The sequence below is a fragment of the Lithobates pipiens genome, unplaced genomic scaffold, assembly GCF_037356315.1.
Source record: "Lithobates pipiens isolate NorthernLeopardFrog02 unplaced genomic scaffold, aLitPip1_a1.2 Scaffold_13, whole genome shotgun sequence".
In the NCBI taxonomy this organism is placed as follows: Eukaryota; Metazoa; Chordata; class Amphibia; order Anura; family Ranidae; genus Lithobates; species Lithobates pipiens.
Window position 1 is genome coordinate 173,107,975 of NW_027507718.1, and position 18,428 is coordinate 173,126,402.

The 18,428-nt window shown below is 43.4% G+C and overlaps 1 protein-coding gene across 1 annotated transcript in view; it reads left to right on the forward strand.

The window, feature by feature from the left end:
- The first annotated feature begins 1,796 nt into the window (after nucleotides 1–1,796).
- The window catches only part of PIGG (phosphatidylinositol glycan anchor biosynthesis class G (EMM blood group)), a 50,068-nt gene continuing 33,436 nt past the window's right edge, over nucleotides 1,797–18,428 (forward strand). Inside the window, exons 1-3 of the mRNA XM_077475893.1 lie at nucleotides 1,797–1,970; nucleotides 13,641–13,922; nucleotides 15,042–15,490. Of these exons, the coding sequence (XP_077332019.1) occupies nucleotides 1,941–1,970; nucleotides 13,641–13,922; nucleotides 15,042–15,490 (761 nt within the window). The 5' untranslated portion in view covers nucleotides 1,797–1,940. The remainder of the gene's footprint in view (nucleotides 1,971–13,640; nucleotides 13,923–15,041; nucleotides 15,491–18,428) is intronic.

The window sequence follows — 18,428 nt, forward strand, 5'->3', positions numbered from 1 at the left end:
TCGAATTACGGGTTTATGGGCTTTCCAAAGAGTGAGAGGGGAAATATCTGCAGAAATGTTATTGATGAAATAGTCATTGAGAGCACGTTTAATATCTAGACAATGGGACAGATGAGTTAGAAGGGAATCGTTATTATACCAAGACGAATCCTGGGATGTCAGGATAGTGAAGGAGATGGTTGTATAAACCGCACTATGATTGAACCAAGTAAAGGGCGTAATAATGAATGATAGGTTCTCTAGGGCCATGCCAACACTTAGGAAGATATAATCAATCCTATAAAATGATTTGTGTGGATGAGAATAATATGTAAAGTATTTACGCGCTTGATTGAGCTCACGCCAAGAGTCTAACTTGTTATGCTTAGAGATAAGTTGCTGAAATTAAAGCTTAGTGGACAGGCAGAGAAGGGGGAGATTTATCCTAGAATGCAAAATAACTTGGTTCGCGTATCCACATAATATCACTGTACCTAACTTTATGTGAATCAATTACATGAAAAGGATGGGAAAGCCATGATAATGGATGTTTTATAGGAGCATAATATGATACAATGGTTACAGCAACATCAGAAATGTGCCCAATAAGAATAAGGTAGTGGCCTTCAGGATCTTTAATTTTAGATGAAGGTACAAATGGGGTTGTAGGGTGAATAGCTATAAGAACACCTCGTTGTTTAGTAGCTGCCGAGACTGTATATACCTGTGGATAAGAGGAGCTGAAAAAAGTAGAAGTAGATTGTTCAATAAAATGGTCTCCTCTAGGCAAAGAATGTGGATTTTAGCTGTGGTAAATGAATGGAATGTATATTAGGACCTTGGACATTTTAGGGTCAAAATGTTTTAGAGGGCCATATTGGTAATATAAGGAGTTGCATAATATAAACTTTGTTCTGACAGTAGGATCACATACAATTCAGTATAGGGGGTAGGAAAAAGGAAAGGTTGGAAGAAAAGTAAGGGAATTGGCTCTTGTCGAGCAGATGTTACTAAGATTTGTAAAATAATAAAGCGAGCTAATAGCTCAACAGAACGGCGTACTGGGGGAGCGACAAACAGTCCACCAGAGGCCAAAGAGCTACCGTCAGAAGCCCACATAAGAATGGGGATCCTCGGGTAGCAAACTGGAGGCGCCAAGAACACCACCAAAGGGAACACTGCCAACAATAAAAAGTAATACATAAATTGAAATGATACCATTGTCCCAAAAAGTTCCATACCCATCAGTGTGTCATGAGAAAGCATATGAAAAAGGATGGAAGGGATATGGGGTAAGGTGTATACAAAAACATCACAGAAAACATTCTAAAAATGAATAATGGCACAAGGCTATGTAAAGAAATATAGTGAACAAAAAAAAAAAAGACCAGACGAAAAACGTAAAAAAAAAAAAAAATAAGTTTGCATCGAGAAAGTTCTATGCGTGATTTTTGACGTGTCGGAATTGCATACACACCATCGGAATTACAGATAGAACGTTTTTTCCGTTGGGAAAATTGAGAACATGCTATCAATTTTTGGCTGACGGAAATTCGGACAGCTAAATTCTGATGGAGCATACATACTTTCCGATGAAAAGCTCTCATCTGTCTCTTTCTGGCCGGAATTCCAATCGTGTGTACGCAGCATAAGAGTTTTTCTATTTATTTTGGAAACCACGATAGGTATAGGAGAGTTTATCAGCTGCATTGGAAAATAATGGCTTTGACTGTCTGTACATAGAATTCATTTTATTATCATTAATACTAATAGATGAAGGCTTAGAGCTATTTAAGAAAGCAGAAAAGTATCACGAAAATTGGATCAAGCTGTATTTGGAAGGAAATACATCTGAAACCCTTACTAACCTTGGCCGAAAGGTTCTCCAGCAGTATTTGGAGGCACTGAAAAAGTTGAGTTCTACATTAAGCAAACGGGTGGCGGAGTATGATATTTATTCAATGACTGTTGGAGCTATCATAACTTTAGAGGTAAGGATTGGCATCATATCATAGATACAAAATGTTATGTTTTAATGAAACTGTTTTCTAAGGTATTATTTGCTTGGAAATAGGGATGTGTGATCACCAACCATTATTGATTTACAGGTATCATTCTTGGTATGTTGGGCACTAAATCCCCATTCTGGGCAACAGTTCATATGTGTTTTAATATTGGCCCTTCAAAAAAAATGACAGCTTCTCCGTGCCAACAAATCTCACAGTATATACTCAATCTGCTTTTTTTTTTTTTTTTTTTTTTTTTTTTTTTTTTTTTAAATGGCAGCATATTATTTTTCCTGTGTCATTTTTAGTGTCATGTGACTACATCACCAACTTAAGCATATGCAGCGATCACACTTTTTTTTTTTTTCTTGTAATAGAAGACCGACCATCAGAATCGTGTGACCTGACCAAGATGATTTTATATTAAATTTACAAATACAGTTTTGTAAAGATTTTTAAAGGGTTAATTCACCTTTACCAAAAACTGCCCAAGCAAGGAAGGGGTGCTTGTAGATAAAATCAAACTGTTCAGCTTTGACCAAAATTGAATAATGCCCTTACTATAGGTATAGGTCATTTATGTACCTCCTGAAGTCTGACTGCAAAACCTTGTGATATGGCCTAATTCCATTCTGCCTTGTTGCTAGTATCGGTAAGACCCTCACAATTGATTCAAACCCTTTCACATGCGCTCTCTCTCCTCTGTTGCAGTAGCTCTGAGCTCCGCAATGCTGTAATCAAGGAAATAGTGGACCATACATTTGTGGGTTTGAGAGCTCGGTACCCTACTAATGTAGGTGAACACTAATGGGGAGTGTCTTGGCAACAAGGCAGAAGGGGGTGATGCCGTCTCTAGACGCTTTTCGGCCAGGCTTTGGAAGGTATGTAAACTGCCTACACCTAAGCGACACTTTTTTTTTTTTTTTTTTTACCTACAGACACTCCTTACGTCCATAGGCAGTTTTTGGTAAAGGTGAACTAACTCTTTAATGCACATTTCAATATCGTACATCATAGGACACAGCGCCAAACTAATAACTTAATGACACTGGCATACATACAAATAAATGCAGGAAGTTCACTCCCCTGTATAACTCCTCCTCCTTCCAGGATTACCTCTGTTTTTTCACCAGTGTCTAAGGTGTTGGTCACGGGCAAAGATGTGCTCTGAGGAGCTCCAGGAGGGATCCATGCTGGATTTAAATTCCATCCATAGAACAGATCCATCCACGCCACTGAGGCCACAGGATAGTACCCAGGCCTCGCATAGAACGAGGTTTTGCCTGTAATGCTTCTTTTGAGGGCTGTACCCCAGGAACCAGGACCCTTTTTGGTCTTGCTACATTACCTAAAGTTGCTCCTGAGGGGTGCTATACATGTCCAAAGGAGTGGAACCCTTATTATAGGGATCCAGTCTTTGAAGGTTTACTAGCGGTACCCGCCGTGATGGGTGAAGTTCGGATCTGCTATTACAGCAGTATTCTGCAGCAAGGATAAGGTAAGGGAAGAAGCCTAGGAACTGTAAAAAGTCCACCTATGCCTTTTTCTTCCATTTATGTAAAACTTTGTATGCCTTAAAAATATCTCCACTAGAGGGAGTAAATTACACATACCTTGGTACGATGCTTTTCAGCAGCTCTGTGTCTGGCTATAGCAGCAGGTGTGGTCCCAGCAGCCAGAGGGGGGTTCTTCTGAGGGATCTAAGTGTGGGTACAGCAGTAGTTCATAAGCACATATTTTATTTATATAGACGGCTCCTACTAGAGCGTTATCTAGGAGCTAAACACCACTGCTGACAAAACTCCCCCCTCCCCTCCTGGAGAGGTGCGGGGGCGGCTTCCACAGTTTTATATATCAGACTTGCCTTTTGTTGAACACTATCCATGCATGTTTATTGCGCCCCAGCCTTGTATTACAGGCAGCACATTCTGGCATGTATCGGACAGCATTGTAGGCTCCAAGACGGCCAGCGCCTCCTCCTCTTTGGGTCTGTACGAATGTGTGGACTAGTTGTTAGGTACCTGGGTGGTGAGCCTGACTTGGTGGAAGGAGACCTCTCTTACGGCTCTGGTTCAAGTCCCCCTGGAATGGGAACAGAGGGACTAGAGCACAGCGGGTTAGGAGCGTCTGGCCAGATGCAGCAGCGGATGCTGATGAGATGGGGATCTTCCAGATGCAGGAACTTCAACAGCAGGTGGCAGACAATGATGGTTGGCAAGCTGACTGTGGCAACTGGATGGGCAGTCCACGAGCCTTGAGAGGCAGTAGCAGGTTCAGGAGAGTCTCTGAGCAGGAGAATAAACAGGACTGACAACAAGCAGGAACCAGCAGGGGAGAGGCAGAAGAGACGTCAACAGGCAGAGGTTCAGCAATGGTAATCAGTCCGAGATAGGTCAAACAAGCCGAGGTCGCAGCAGGAGAGAGCAGCGGAGTCAGGCAGGAGCCGGGTCGGTAATCAGATAAACTTCAGGCAGGGAAAACAGGTTGCTTCAGGTACTAGCTGCAGACGAACAGCACAGAACATCTGCAGCTGTACCTTTTAAAAAGGGCCACTGGCGCCAATCGCGCTAGCGCGCACGCGAACGACGTGCACCCGCGCACCTGGGGCGCCTGGCGCCGCACGTGCATGCGCTGACCCGCGGCGCGAGTGGCGATCCGCTCGCACGGAACGGACGGATCCCTGACACTAGTGTTATTTTTAAACAAGGAGGGGGGCGGGTATTGCAAAGGGGTGTGGTCCCTGAGGTAGGAGGTGCCGTGTGCGGGACATAACGTCCACGTGGAGCACACGGCGCAAACACTAAGTGTAGAAGATGTTGAGGACGCTTAATCAGGTTCTCACCTGAGGCTTTAAAGCACATACGCTCTGTTTCAGAAATCTCTATAACTGAAGAGAGGAAGTTTGACGCACTAAGGGACACGAGCGAAAGGGATGTATACAGGCATTTCCAGTACAGGAAATACAATTGTTACTGAGCATTAAAAGCTGATCTTTATGGTGGCTTTGTTCAGCAAATAGTATTTTTTTTTTCTTAAAGTGCCTCTGCTTTTATGCTTAGCACTATGACTTCCAGAGCTACCACAAATTTACCAAAAATTCCACCCCAGGGGCTGGGAACTCCAGTCTTGCTTCCACTCTGTCATCCTCTCCAGAGATACCAGACATGGCAAGCCAGGGTGAGTCACTGGAAGCTATTGGTGGTGCAACTACTTCTCACACTTCAGTTCCTGTATACATGACTGAAGATGCATTTTCCTCTGCCCTGCGGGGCTTAGTAGGTAGATTATGGCTCTAATCTCATCCACTATCCAGGTGGCTAGGAAGCGTGCTAGATCCCCCTCCCCCACCTCAAACCCTTTACCAAGGGAGCAGTGGGGGCAGGATAAGGTATTACCCTCAGGCAATCGTGAGGAAAAATAAGCCGATTATTCCTCTGCAGAGGAAACAGTTGATGAGTCTTTTTCAGCCTCACAATCTGCGGTACAAACTCTTACGGAGATGGTTCGTTCCACTTTCATGCTACCCCTAACAGAGTTAGCTGAAGGTCTGGTTTTCTCCTTGGGTTCCTTAAAACCTTTACAGCCTTTTCATGTGTTTCCAGTACATGCATTACTGGAAAAGCTTGCTTATTTATGCTTAATTGGATCATCCGGATAAGCGTTTTCTCCCTCCAAAAAGATTCTGTTCTCTATCCCACAGAGGAGAAATTCACCAAAGCATGGAAGGTTCCAGCAGTTGACACTGCGATTTCCAGTGTGAATAAAAGTTTAACTTGTCTCTTAGAGAATGCACAAATGCTTACAGATCCAACAGATAAAAAGTTGGAATTCCTGTTAAAATCCTCTTTTTCCTTGGGGACCGTTACTCTAGCCTGCAGTCACAGCAATAGGCATCTGTCAGTCCCTGTAGGACCAATTCACAGAGGCCCTTAAAGAGCTCCCTGCACAACAGGCCAGTGAGTTGGCTGAAGTCTTTATGTTTTGCCATAGACTCTATGAAGTATTCTATTCACCAGGTGTCCCGCCTTGCCCTTGTGCTAGTACACATGTGTAGAAGCCTTTGGTTAAAAAAATTGGTCAGCCGAAGCACCTTGCAAGAAGCTTCTGACTAGTTTCCCCTTTCACGGGGAGCGACTATTTAACGATAATTTAGATGAATACATACAAACGATTTCTAGTGGAAAGAGTACTCTTTTGCCAGTCAAAAGGAAACGATAAACGTCCTTCATTTAAACTGACTTTTTCTCCTGCGCCAGGGGCATCCTCCTCTAGGTAGTGACTATGACCTTCGCCATCAGACTCTAGAGGAAAACCTCAGGGTCAGACCCAGGCACAAAAGAAGACCTAGGCCTGGAAATCTACAAAGCGGAATACTAAAGCCTCATTATGAAGGGGTATTCCCCCTCACCAGAGTGGGGGGAAGACTTCGGCATTACTCAGAAGTCTGGCAAAGGGAAATTCAGGACAGATAGGTTCTCTCCACGGGGTCTCTAGGATACAAACTAGAATTTCAGCAGTTTCCACAGTCTCGTTTTCTGAGATCAAGTGTTCCCAAAGATCCAGGGAAAGGGCAAACACCCTGTTAGACCGATTATTGGCTCAGGGGATGATCATACAGATCTCCACAGAAGTGCAAGGTTTGGGGTTTTATTCAAACCTGTTTACGGTACCAAAACCAAATGGAGGTATCAGACCCATTCTAGATTTAAGGAATTTAAATTGGTTCCTGAAAATCCGCTCCTTTCGCATGTAGTCGATCAGGTCAGTGGTCTCCATCCTCCATCGACATCGGGGATGCGTATCTGCATGTCCTTATATTTCCCTCTCTCCAAAGGTTTCTGCGATTCGAAGTAGAACAGCAGCACTTTCAGTTTGTAGCTTTGCCCTTCGGGCTAGCCACAGTACCCCAGGTGTTCACAAAAGTACTGGCCCCACCTCTAGCCAGGTTAAGGGCACATGTCCTGGCATACCTAGCCGATCTGTTGCTAATAGACCAATCAGTGGCTCGCTTGGAGCAAATGTATGCATTACAACCAGTTACCTGGAAAGTCTGGGTTGGATCCTAAACCTAGAGAAGTCTTCCTTAAAGTGGATGAAAACCATTACAACACACTTTGACCTACAGGTAAGCCTAGATTAAGGCTTACCTGTAGGTCTAAGAAATATCTCATAAACACGGTTTAGGAGATATTTGCAGAAAGACAGGCATCGCACTGAGCGCGCCGCAGTTAACGCCGATATGCCATGAGTACGGGAGTGACGCTGGAGCAGCGAGACCCACCAAGAAGATGGATGCTCTGGACTACAGGGGACAGAGGTGACTTCGCTGGCTCCTGTGTCAGGTAAGTGACACATAATGGACTACTATGCAATGCATTGTAGTCCATTATGCTTTACCTTTGCAGGGAATCAAAGAGGACGTAAACCCATCAGGGTTTACTTCCTCTTTAAAACCGATGCTAAAGCTTGACTATTTGGGCCTGATCACAGACACAGCCTAGAAAAAAAGGTGTTCTTGCCTCCGGCATAGGCTCCATGCAAGAGCTGGTGGTCAGATCACAAAGAAATCCCTCAATTCGCCTTTGCATGAGGTTGTTAGGAAAGATGGTGGCTTCATTAGAAACAGTCCCCAATGCCCAGTTCCATTGAAGACTGTTGCAAAACAGTATCCTGTCTGCTTGGATCAAAATGATCCAAGCTTTGGACTTGCCAAGGCAGCTGTCCCCAAAAGTCCCCCAAAGTCTCAGTTGGTGGTTACTAACCCAGAATCTGCTGAAAGGAAAATCCTTCAGACCAATTATCTGGAAAGTAGTAACGACAGATGCCAGCCTTTCAGGCTGGGAAGCAGTACTAGAGAAGACAACTGTCCAGGGACAGTGGTCAAGAACCGAAATAGCCTTGTCCATCAACATCCTAGAGATTAAGGCAGTGCATCTGGCTCTGAAAGCCTGGACTTCCAGGTTAAGGGATTGTCCTGTCAGGATCCAATCAGACAATGATATAGGCCACAGCTGTGGCAATCACCAAGGGGGCACCAAGAGTCTCTCAGCGCAGAGAGAGGTGAACCATATTCTAACTTGTGCAGAAAGACATGTTCCGTGACTATCGACAGTCTTCATTCCGGGGATAGAGAATTGGCAGGTGGACTACTTAAGTCGCCAGCAGTTATTCCCAGGGGAATGGTCTCTTCACCCCAACATTTTTTGGCTGTTTGCCAAAGATGAGGGGACTCCGGGCGTAGATCTTCTAGCATCCAGATTCAACATGAAGTTGGTCAACTTCGTGTCCAGGACAAGGGATCCACTCACATGCGGAACAGATGTGTTGGTAACCTCATGGGATCAGTTATCACTGATCTATGCATTTCCCCATATTCAGTTGCTGCCACGACTTCTTTGCAGGATCAAGCTGGAAAGAAAGCCGGTATTTCTGGTAGCACCAGCGTGGCCCAGAAGGTCATGGTACACAGAAATCGTAAAGATGGCAGTGGAGGGTCCATGGTCCCTCCCACTAAGGCCAGACCTGCTCTCACAGGGGCCGATCTTCCATTCTACTTTACGAATGATAAATTTAACGGCCTGGCTGTTGAGACTGACATTCTGAAGAAACGTGGGCTTTCCGAGTCCATTATCATCTCTACTTTGATTAATGCAAGGAAGCCAGATTCCAGAACTATATGTTATAAAGTCTGGAGGGCTTATGTTTCCTGGTGTGAATCCAAGGGTTGGCACCCTCAGAGATATCATAGGCAGAATTCTTGCCTTTCGATCTTATTTCAAAGCCTGCTTGCTACACATACTTTAGTCTGGGGTTTCATGCAAGGGGTGATGTGGATTAATCCACCAGTTAAATCACCTTTGAGCCATTGGGACTTGAACTTGGTTTTGTCACTGTTACAAAAACAGCAATGTGAACCGATACAGCATATTTCCTTAGTCCTTCTGATAAGGAAGCTGGTATTTTTGGTTGCTATATCCTCAGCAAGGAGGGTTTCGGAATTGGCTGCTCCTTCTTGTAAAGAGACATGTTTGATTCTTCATGAGTTTGATTCTTCACCCTGGTGTTGTTGTCTCAGGTTTCCACCTGAACCAAAATATTGTCCTGCCATTGTTTTTTCCAAAACCATGTTCCAGGGAAGAAAAGTCACTACATTGTCTTGATGTGGTGAGAGCAGTGAGAATCTATTTAAAGGCAACGGCTCAGATTCATAAGACTGATGTCTTTTTTATTCTGCCAGAGGGTCCTAAGAAAGGACAGGCAGCTTTGGAAATTCACTGTTGCTAAGTAGATTTGACAAGTGATAATTCAAACTTATGATTTAAGGGGTAAGATTCCCTCATTTCAAGTTAGGGCCAATGGAATAGCGTCAAGCTTTTACCCTCAAAAATCTCCATAAGCGACATTTAAAAAATTCTACAGGTTGCCTGTTTGGCACTACAGAGGAGGCCTATGGCTAGAATTATTGCTCTCGCTCTACCGATCACGGCGATACCTCACATGTTGGGTTTTAACTACCGTTTTCATATGCGGGCGCTACTCATGTCTGCGTTCGCTTCTGCGCGTGAGGTCATCTGGGCGGGGTGTTTAAAAAAAAAAAAAAAAATGTAAACATCCCTTGTAATAGAAAAAAGAATGACAGGCCCTCTTAAATATGAGATCTGGGGTCAGAAAAATATTTGGACGTAAATGCAATGAAAATTAATAAAAACGTAATTTGAAAAAATGACATTGAAATTTTTTTCCTTTAACCACTTTCAGACCGGACCATTTTGCTGGTAAATGACCAGAGGTCTTTTTACAATTTGGCACTGCGCTGCTTTAACTGGTAATTGCGCGGTCATGCAATGTTGTACCCAAACAAAATTTGCGTCCTTTTCTTCCCACAAATAGAGCTTTCTTTTGATGGTATTTGATTGCCTCTGCGATTTTTATTTTTTGCGATATAAATGGAAAAAGACCGCAAATTTTGAAAAAAAATGATATTTTCTACTTTTTGTTATTAGAAAAATCCAATAAATTCAATTTTAGTCATACATTTAGGCCAAAATGTATTCAGCCACATGTCTTTGGTAAAAAAAAAGTCAATAACTGTATATTTATTGGTTTGCGCAAAAGTTGTCACATCTACAAACTAAGGTACGTTTTCTGGAATTTACGCAGCTTTTAGTTTACGACTGCCTATCTCAGTTCTTGAGGTGCTAAAATGGCAGGGCAGTACAAAACCCCCCCAAATGACCCCATTTTGGAAAGTAGACCCCCTAAGGAAATTGATAAGTGGCATGTTGAGCCCATCGAATATTTTATTTTTTTGCCTCAAGCGATTGAATAATGACAAAAAAATAATTTTTTTTTTTTTTTTTTTACACAAAGTTGTCACTAAATGATATATTGCTCACACATGCTATGGGCATATGTGAAATGACACTCCAAAATAAATTCTGCTGCTTCTCCTGAGTACGGGGATACCACATATGTGGGACTTTTTGGGAGCCTAGCCACGTACGGGGCCCCGAAAACCAAGAACCGCCTTCAGGTTTTCTAAGGGCGTAAATATTTGACTTCACTCCTCACTACCTATTACAGTTTTGAAGGCCATAAAATGCCAAGATGGCACAAAACCCCCACAAATGACCCCATTTTAGAAAGTAGACACCCCAAGCTATTTGCTGAGAGGCATTTTGAGTCCATGGAATATTTTATATTTTGCCACAAGTTGCGGGAAAATTACAAACTTTAAATTTTTTTTTTTTTTTCACAAAGTTGTCACTAAATGATATATTGCTCACACATGCTATGGGCATATGTGAAATGACACCCCAAAATAAATTCTGCTGCTTCTCCTGAGTACGGGGATACCACATATGTGGGACTTTTTGGGAGCCTAGCCACGTACGGGGCCCCGAAAACCAAGAACCGCCTTCAGGTTTTCTAAGGGCGTAAATATTTGACTTCACTCCTCACTACCTATTACAGTTTTGAAGGCCATAAAATGCCAAGATGGCACAAAACCCCCACAAATGACCCCATTTTAGAAAGTAGACACCCCAAGCTATTTGCTGAGAGGCATGTTGAGTCCATGGAATATTTTATATTTTGCCACAAATTGCGGGAAAATTACAAACTTTTTTTTTTTTTTTTTTTTTCACAAAGTTGTCACTAAATGATATATTGCTCACACATGCTATGGGCATATGTGAAATGACACCCCAAAATAAATTCTGCTGCTTCTCCTGAGTACGGGGATACCACATATGTGGGACTTTTTGGGAGCCTAGCCGCGTACGGGGCCCCAAAAACCAAGCACCGCCTTCAGGCTTTCTAAGGGCGTTACAGTTTTGAAGGCCATAAAATGCCAAGATGGCACAAACCCCCCCCAAATGACCCCATTTTGGAAAGTAGACACCCCTAAATTTAGGGGTACACTAGTGAGACTAGGTAATAAATGGCGGGTGCCCTGAAACTATAAAAAAAATAACTAACCAACCAGCGTCACCTGTAACAGTTATATGGTGATCACTGGTGAAAGGGTTAACTAGGGGGCAATCAGGGGGCTTTATGCGGTAGTATATGGGGGTCCCTGGCGCTATAAAAAGCTGCGGCGAACCTAAATACCTACCTGCCTAACTAGCGTCACCTGTAACACTAATACAGTGATCAGAAAAACGATCGCTTATTAGGCTGGGTTCACACTGGAGCGATGTGGGAACGCCACGAATGCGCGGCGGGTTCCCGCATCACATGCCTCCCGGCGGCAGTTCACACTGCCCTATGCGAACTGCTGGGAGTGTCAGTGAAATATTAATGACACCCCCAGATCAGTTCGCATATCGCAGTGCGATTTGCAAACTCGGATCGCATGGTGTGAACACCCATGCGATCCGATTCTGCTGCGGACCAAAAAAAGGGTCCCGTGCGAGTTTGCGGCGGGTGCGACACGAATTCAGCCATACTATCTGTATGGCTGAACTCGAATCGCACAGAAATCGGATGTGATTTGCACTGCAGTGCGGTGCGAATCACATCCGTTCTCATAAACCGCTGCAATGTGAACCCAGCCTTAGTGACACTGGCGACGGGGGGTGATCACGGGGTTAAACCTTTATTGGGGGGGTTAGGGGGGTACCTTAGAACTAAAGGGGGCTAACCCTAACTGCCCTAACAGTTATTACAGTCACAAATGACACCAATGCATTAAAAAAAAAAAAAAAAAGCAATTGGTGTCACTGTGACTGGGGGGGCAGGGGTGATCGGGGGGTAAAGGGGGGGTGTGAGTGTGCCTGGCATGTTCTACTGTATGTGTGGTGTGTTGGTGCAACTCACCGAACCTCTCTCCTCGGTGCCGGAACGAAAAATACCGACACGGAGGAGAGAATACATCACTTCCTCTCCTGTGTTTACATTACAGGAGAGGAAGTGATGTCACGGAGGATTTCCATTCGTCGAGAGCGATCGCGAGGGGGTGGCCATGAATGAATGGCCGCCCCCTCATCCCGGATCGCTCTCGAAGAAATGCCGACCGCCGCAGGCACCGGGGGGGGGGCCCGATCGGGCCCCCCACCCGCGGGCAGGCAGGGACTTATATATACGCCCATATGCCTGCCCGTGCCATTCTGCCGACGTATATCGTCGTGCGGCGGTCGGCAAGTGGTTAAGCCCCCCTCCTGCCACCGATAATGGTGATCTTGCGGTGAACCCTCCTCGGAGACCACCATTATCTTAAACAGGACAGCCTCCTGTAAAAATGAATATCTTGGTTGTGGCAGCAGCTACTGCCATTACCGAGATATCCCTCTTCAAAGTACCAGCGTATATATACAGGAAACGGTCCTTAAGGGGTTAAGTATATTCCTTTGCTACAAAAACTGAGGTACTCCTGGAAGGAGGAGGGGTTATATAGGGGGGTGAACTTCCTGTATTGGGTATATCAGTGTCAACACCTGAAGGTGGCCCGTAACCCATTAAGCTTTTTAGGCTCTGTGTCCCATGATGTACTCCAGGAAAAGGATTTTTCAGGTAAGCTGTTATAAAAATCCTATTTTTCTTCCCTCTGCTGATCCATGTAGTCTTTAGATTTTGCTTTAAAGCCCAATTCAAAGTCCAAACTTTTTTTTTTTTTTGTCAGGGGTTTAGTCCTGTGACCCTATTATAGGGGCATTTCCCCTTCATTTTCTGTCAGGACAGGAAATCCCTCCAGTGGGGACACAGACACTGACGAAATACTGTTTTTTACTTTTTTGGTAAAATGGGGAACGGTTAGAAAATCTGTTTTGCGTTTTCCTGTCTTGGTGAAATTTATTGTCCTGCCAGCAGTGAGGTTGATTTACTAAAACTGGAGAGTGCAAAATCTGGTGCAGCTCTGCATGGTAGCCAATCAGCTTCTAACTTCAGCTTGTTTAGTTAAGCTTTGACAAAAAAAAAAAAAACTGAAAGCTAATTGGTGTCTATGCAGATTGCACCAGATTTTGCACTTTGATCTCTCCAGTTTTAGTAAATCAACCCCAGGTTGTCACAGGGACAGAACGTGCAATGAAAACTCTCCAAACGGCAAAGATAGCTGTGAAAACTAGACAGAAATATTTATTCTTCCAAAGCATATAAATAACATTTTAGCTTGAAGTTGTGTAAATTAATAAAACGTTTACTTTATCTTTGCAGATTTTTTTTTTACTTTTACTGAGTGTTCCAAATGCTCTTGGAAACAAAGCAGAGTTTGATTTGCCGCTGGCATCGCCACTTTTCTCACTGTTTTTCTACTTGACATGCCTAGTGCTGGCTGCTGTCCATGTTATTGTATGCACATCTTCAGAAAACACATGCTTTTTCTGCAGCATATCATGGTTGTTGGCGATTGGGATTATGGTACTCATCTCTGCACTTTTTTGCATTATTTTATCTATTTTTGGCAAAATTATATTGCGTCTAAAACCATCAAATGAGGTAAGTAAAATAACTGAAGTTTAAATGATATGCATTTGTTTATTTAAATGCAACCACAATTTGTACCCATTGCAGTGTCGGCCAGATTTGCTGAAGTGTATTTTAGGACCACTGATGCAATATAATATCATCCCTAATAGAGAATGATCAGAATCATTTTTTTTTTTGCCGTATATTTTTAAGCCATATAGCACAGGAGCATGAATTCCTAGTGGTTTATGCTCTACCACTAGGTGATTGGACACTGACAAATGGCAAAGCTTGATACTGTCCAGCATAACCTCTACCCCCCTCAGTTCCAGCATTGTTTTTTGCTAGTGTCTGTAGGTGATGGTCCTGTCTCTATACTGAGATAGTCTTTTCTGTCTTTATACATGAATTTCTACTTTGAACTGCCTTTCTCTTTTGAGTTTTGAGCGTGACCTCTCAATAGAATTGAATGAAAATTGCAGTGTACATATGCAGGTTTGATGGAGAAGATTCTGACAATAAGCTGGGACTCCTTGTGGTCCTCGCCTAATACTCACTGCACACATGATAAGTTGGATCCATCGCTCTAACCCATAGTACAGTTATGGATTTGCCATGCTTACAAAGAGTTTATTCTTATTAGCATTAAAAGCTTGCAAAGCAATCGCATGTGATTTAAACAGGAATGCGGTACGATTCCTGTACAAATCGCATGCGGTTTCCTGCTCCACTCCTATGTGAACCCAGGCTGAAGTCACTATGAAAAGTCTGGGTTCACAGAGGAGCGGTGGGGAAAACTGCATGTGATTTGGACAGGAATCGCACTGCATTCCTGTTCAAATAGCATGCGATTCTTTTCAGTGCGATTTGAGTCCATTCATTTTGTATGGGCTCAAATTGCATCACAAAGGTATCGGAGCATTTGCACAAGTACTCGTGCAAATGCTTAGTATTGGCACTGATACTGGTATCGGTACAACCCTAAGTATCACCTTTTTCAGATTTGGGAGGGGAGAGAATGACCCAAAGTAGCTGAAAGACACAATGTTCTGCTGCTACGTATGCATCCATTATCAATGGTATGGTATGTTTGTGCTATGCATGTGTTGAACAAATTATACTAATCTCCCATGTTAAACTTTCCCCCAGGTAACCAATTCTGGCATGCAGTCCTGGTCAGAGCTGGACATCCTCCTGTTGGTAGGGACTCTGGGTCATGTGATTAGTATGGGATCAAGTAGTTTCATTGAGGAAGAACACCAAACATGGTATTTTCTTGTTAGTACATTGTGTCTGGCTCTAACCCAAGAAATGTGTCGGAAGTACTTTCTTGTAAAAAAAGGATATTTATCAGACTCTGCAGTTTTTAATCAAGCAGAGGAAGAAGAAGCATACATCAATGAGATTTATGATGCCCATAAAAAAGAATTACAAGAGGAAAAGTTACCAATTATTACTCGGTTTATAAAAAACAATGAAAAATGGATTGCGTTATCGAGTCCTGGCCTTATCCTTATTTGTTGTCGATTACTACGTCCCCTTAATCAGACAGGAGTTCAGTGGATTCATCGACCAGATTTTGGGCATTGGTTGACAAGGTAATTCGTGTTTCTTACTCAGGTTAATGTTTTCTGGGATAGTATGTAGATTTGCTATCCTTCTAGTTGATCTAGGTCTCTTTCTTCTGTTGCTATAGGAGTTATGCAGTTAAAGTGGTATTAACCACAAAACTAAGACTAATATTTTGCAGCTTATGAATAATTAGATGTGGTGGCTGTATTAACTTTCTTTTTTAGGCTTTTTTCACTCAGTTTTTTCACCTGGTGATCTGGCCAGTAACACACCTCTTATATTAGATGCCTCCACTCTGGATGAAGGAGTACAGGAGTACATCCCTGTAACTGCAAAAAAGCATTTCTGTTGAAAAACAACAAACCTGGCTGAATCGCCAGATGATGAAATCGGAAAAAGGAAACCTTAAGAAAGGGAAACTAATGCAGCTATCCCATCTAAGAATTGATAAGCTGCAATATAATGTTTGCTTTTGGGTTTAATACTGCTTTAATTTGTTGTTAGTAGGCAGGCTACATGTGGCTGAGTTTGCTAGGATTAGGCTGATCTGCTTTTCAGTGGATTGACATGAAGCTTGCACCATATGTTTCTCATTTTAGCGTTGCCAGACCTAGATTAAAAGGTTATCCAGATAGGACAATGCCAAGGCGGAAGAATCATGATAAGCAAAGTCAGCTGAACCTGATTTTTATACAAAAGTTGTACAGAAAGTTAAAGTCAAACGGAACTGATTTTCTATGACTTTAGAAATTTAAATTGTGCTTATGAAGTACTCTAAAAATGTAACCATTTGTATAGTATGTAATAGTATAGAAATGCCTAACTAAGCATTCCTGTGTCTACTGCCACATACAGGTGTATTTCAGAAAAATTAGATTGTCATCAGAACGTTCATTTATTTCAGGAATTTAATTCAAAAAGTGAAACTCATATATTATATAGACAGAGTGATTTATTTCAAGCATTTCTTACTTTTAATTTTCAATTTAGCTTACAGCTAGTGAAACCCCAAGATTCAGTATCTCAGAAAATTTGAATATTGTAAAAGTTCAATATTGTAGACTCATGGTGTCTCTCTAATCAGCAAATTAACTCAACACCTGTAAAAAAAATTCTGAGCCTTTAAATGGTCTCTGTCTGGTTCCACAAGGAGGTTAAGTCACAAAAGGTAATTGTTATCCACTTGCCAACCAGTCGCCATCTTTATATGGCGGCAGGTCGCCACGATCCCGCAAGCCGGCGTAGCTGTACATCAGCTCCTTTTAAGCAGGATGGCAGGCTCGCGCCGCCACACTCTGGGGGTACCGATGCTCATGTCAGGTGGTCACAGGCACGAGAGGCAGAACAGGGAAGTGCGTGTGTAAACACACAAATCCTTGTTCTGTGAGGAGAGGCAGACCGTGAGTTCCTAATAGCTAGGAACCACGACCACAGTTAGAACACACACACTAGGGAACCCAGTTAACCCATTGATCGTCCCCTAGTGTTAAACCCTTTCCCTGCCAGTGATATTTACACAGCAAGCAGTGCATTTTTATAGCAATGATCGCTGTATAATTTTCAGTAGTTTCAAAAATGTGACAGAAGTGTCTGATGTGTCCGCTATAATGTCGCAGTCCCGATAAAAACCGAAGATCGCCGCCATTACCAGTAAAAAATAAAAAAAAAATACCAAATACATTCCCTATTTTGTAGACGCTATAACTTTTGCGCTAACCAATCAACAGGTTAGTCACTGTGGAAAGATGGGAGCTGGCAATTTGCCGACAGCTGAGCAGCCAGCTTTGAGAAGGAAGGGCTGAGCCCAGTCCTGAACGTACTCCGTCAATGATCTCCCCCCGAGGACCACCGGGCTTGAGGGGCAAACGTCCATGGAAATCAGGGAGGAGAATGGGGGTCATGTACGCTCGAGGATGAGACCCTCCAGACCGTACCCTTTCCAATGCACCAGGCACTGTATGCACCCACAAAACCTACGGGAGTCAACAATGGACTGTACTTCATACTACTCATGGTTCTCAAACTGTACAGGGTGAGGACGAGGCACCGAGGTGGTGAAGCGGTTGCAGACCAAATGTTTTAATAAGGAGACCTGAAATACATTCAAGATACTCATATTAGAAGGAAGGTCTAATGCGTAAGCCGCTGGGTTAATCCTGCGAAGAATACGGAAGGGCCCAATAAACCGAGGTGCGAACTAAAGAGAGGGAACACAAAGTCAGAGGTTGGGAGAGGACAGCCAGACTCCCCACCCTGGTAGGAAGGCGCAGCCAGGCATCTGCGGTCAGCATGGGGTCTGTACCTATCATTAGCATGACTCAAAGCCTCCTGGTCTTGTGCCCGCGTGGAACGAAGATCACAGGGATGCTCCTCGAATGCAAGAATACTCTGCAGAACAAATGAGTCAGGCAACATGGAAGGTTGGAAACCATAGTTTGCCATAAACAGTGACAATCGGGAAGCAGAATTCAAGGCACTATTGTGAGCAAACTCCACCCATGGTAAGAGGACTGACTAGTTGTTATAATGGTCAGAAATATAGCAATGTAGGAATTGCTCCAAGGACTGATTGGCTCATTCTGCGGCCCCATTAGACTGCTGGTGATATGCAGAGGAGAAAGCAAGCTGAATTCCCAACTGTGCACACAAGGTTTGCCAGAACCGAGACACAAACTGACTACCCCCTGTCCGAGACGATCACCTTGGGTAGCTCATGTAAGCGAAAGACCTCCCGAGCAAAAATGGAAGCCAGTTCCTTTAGAAGTGGGTAACTTCTTAAGTGGAATACATTTTTGTGAACCGGTCAACCACCATAAGGATAACTGTGTTGCCCTGGGAGTTGGGTAACTCCACAATAAAATCCATAGACCAGTGGGTCCAGGGCCTCTCTCCATTGGGTATGGGTTGTAGGAGACTGGAAGCTGTTGTGGCGTTTTACTCTGAGCACACATTAAACAGGCAGCT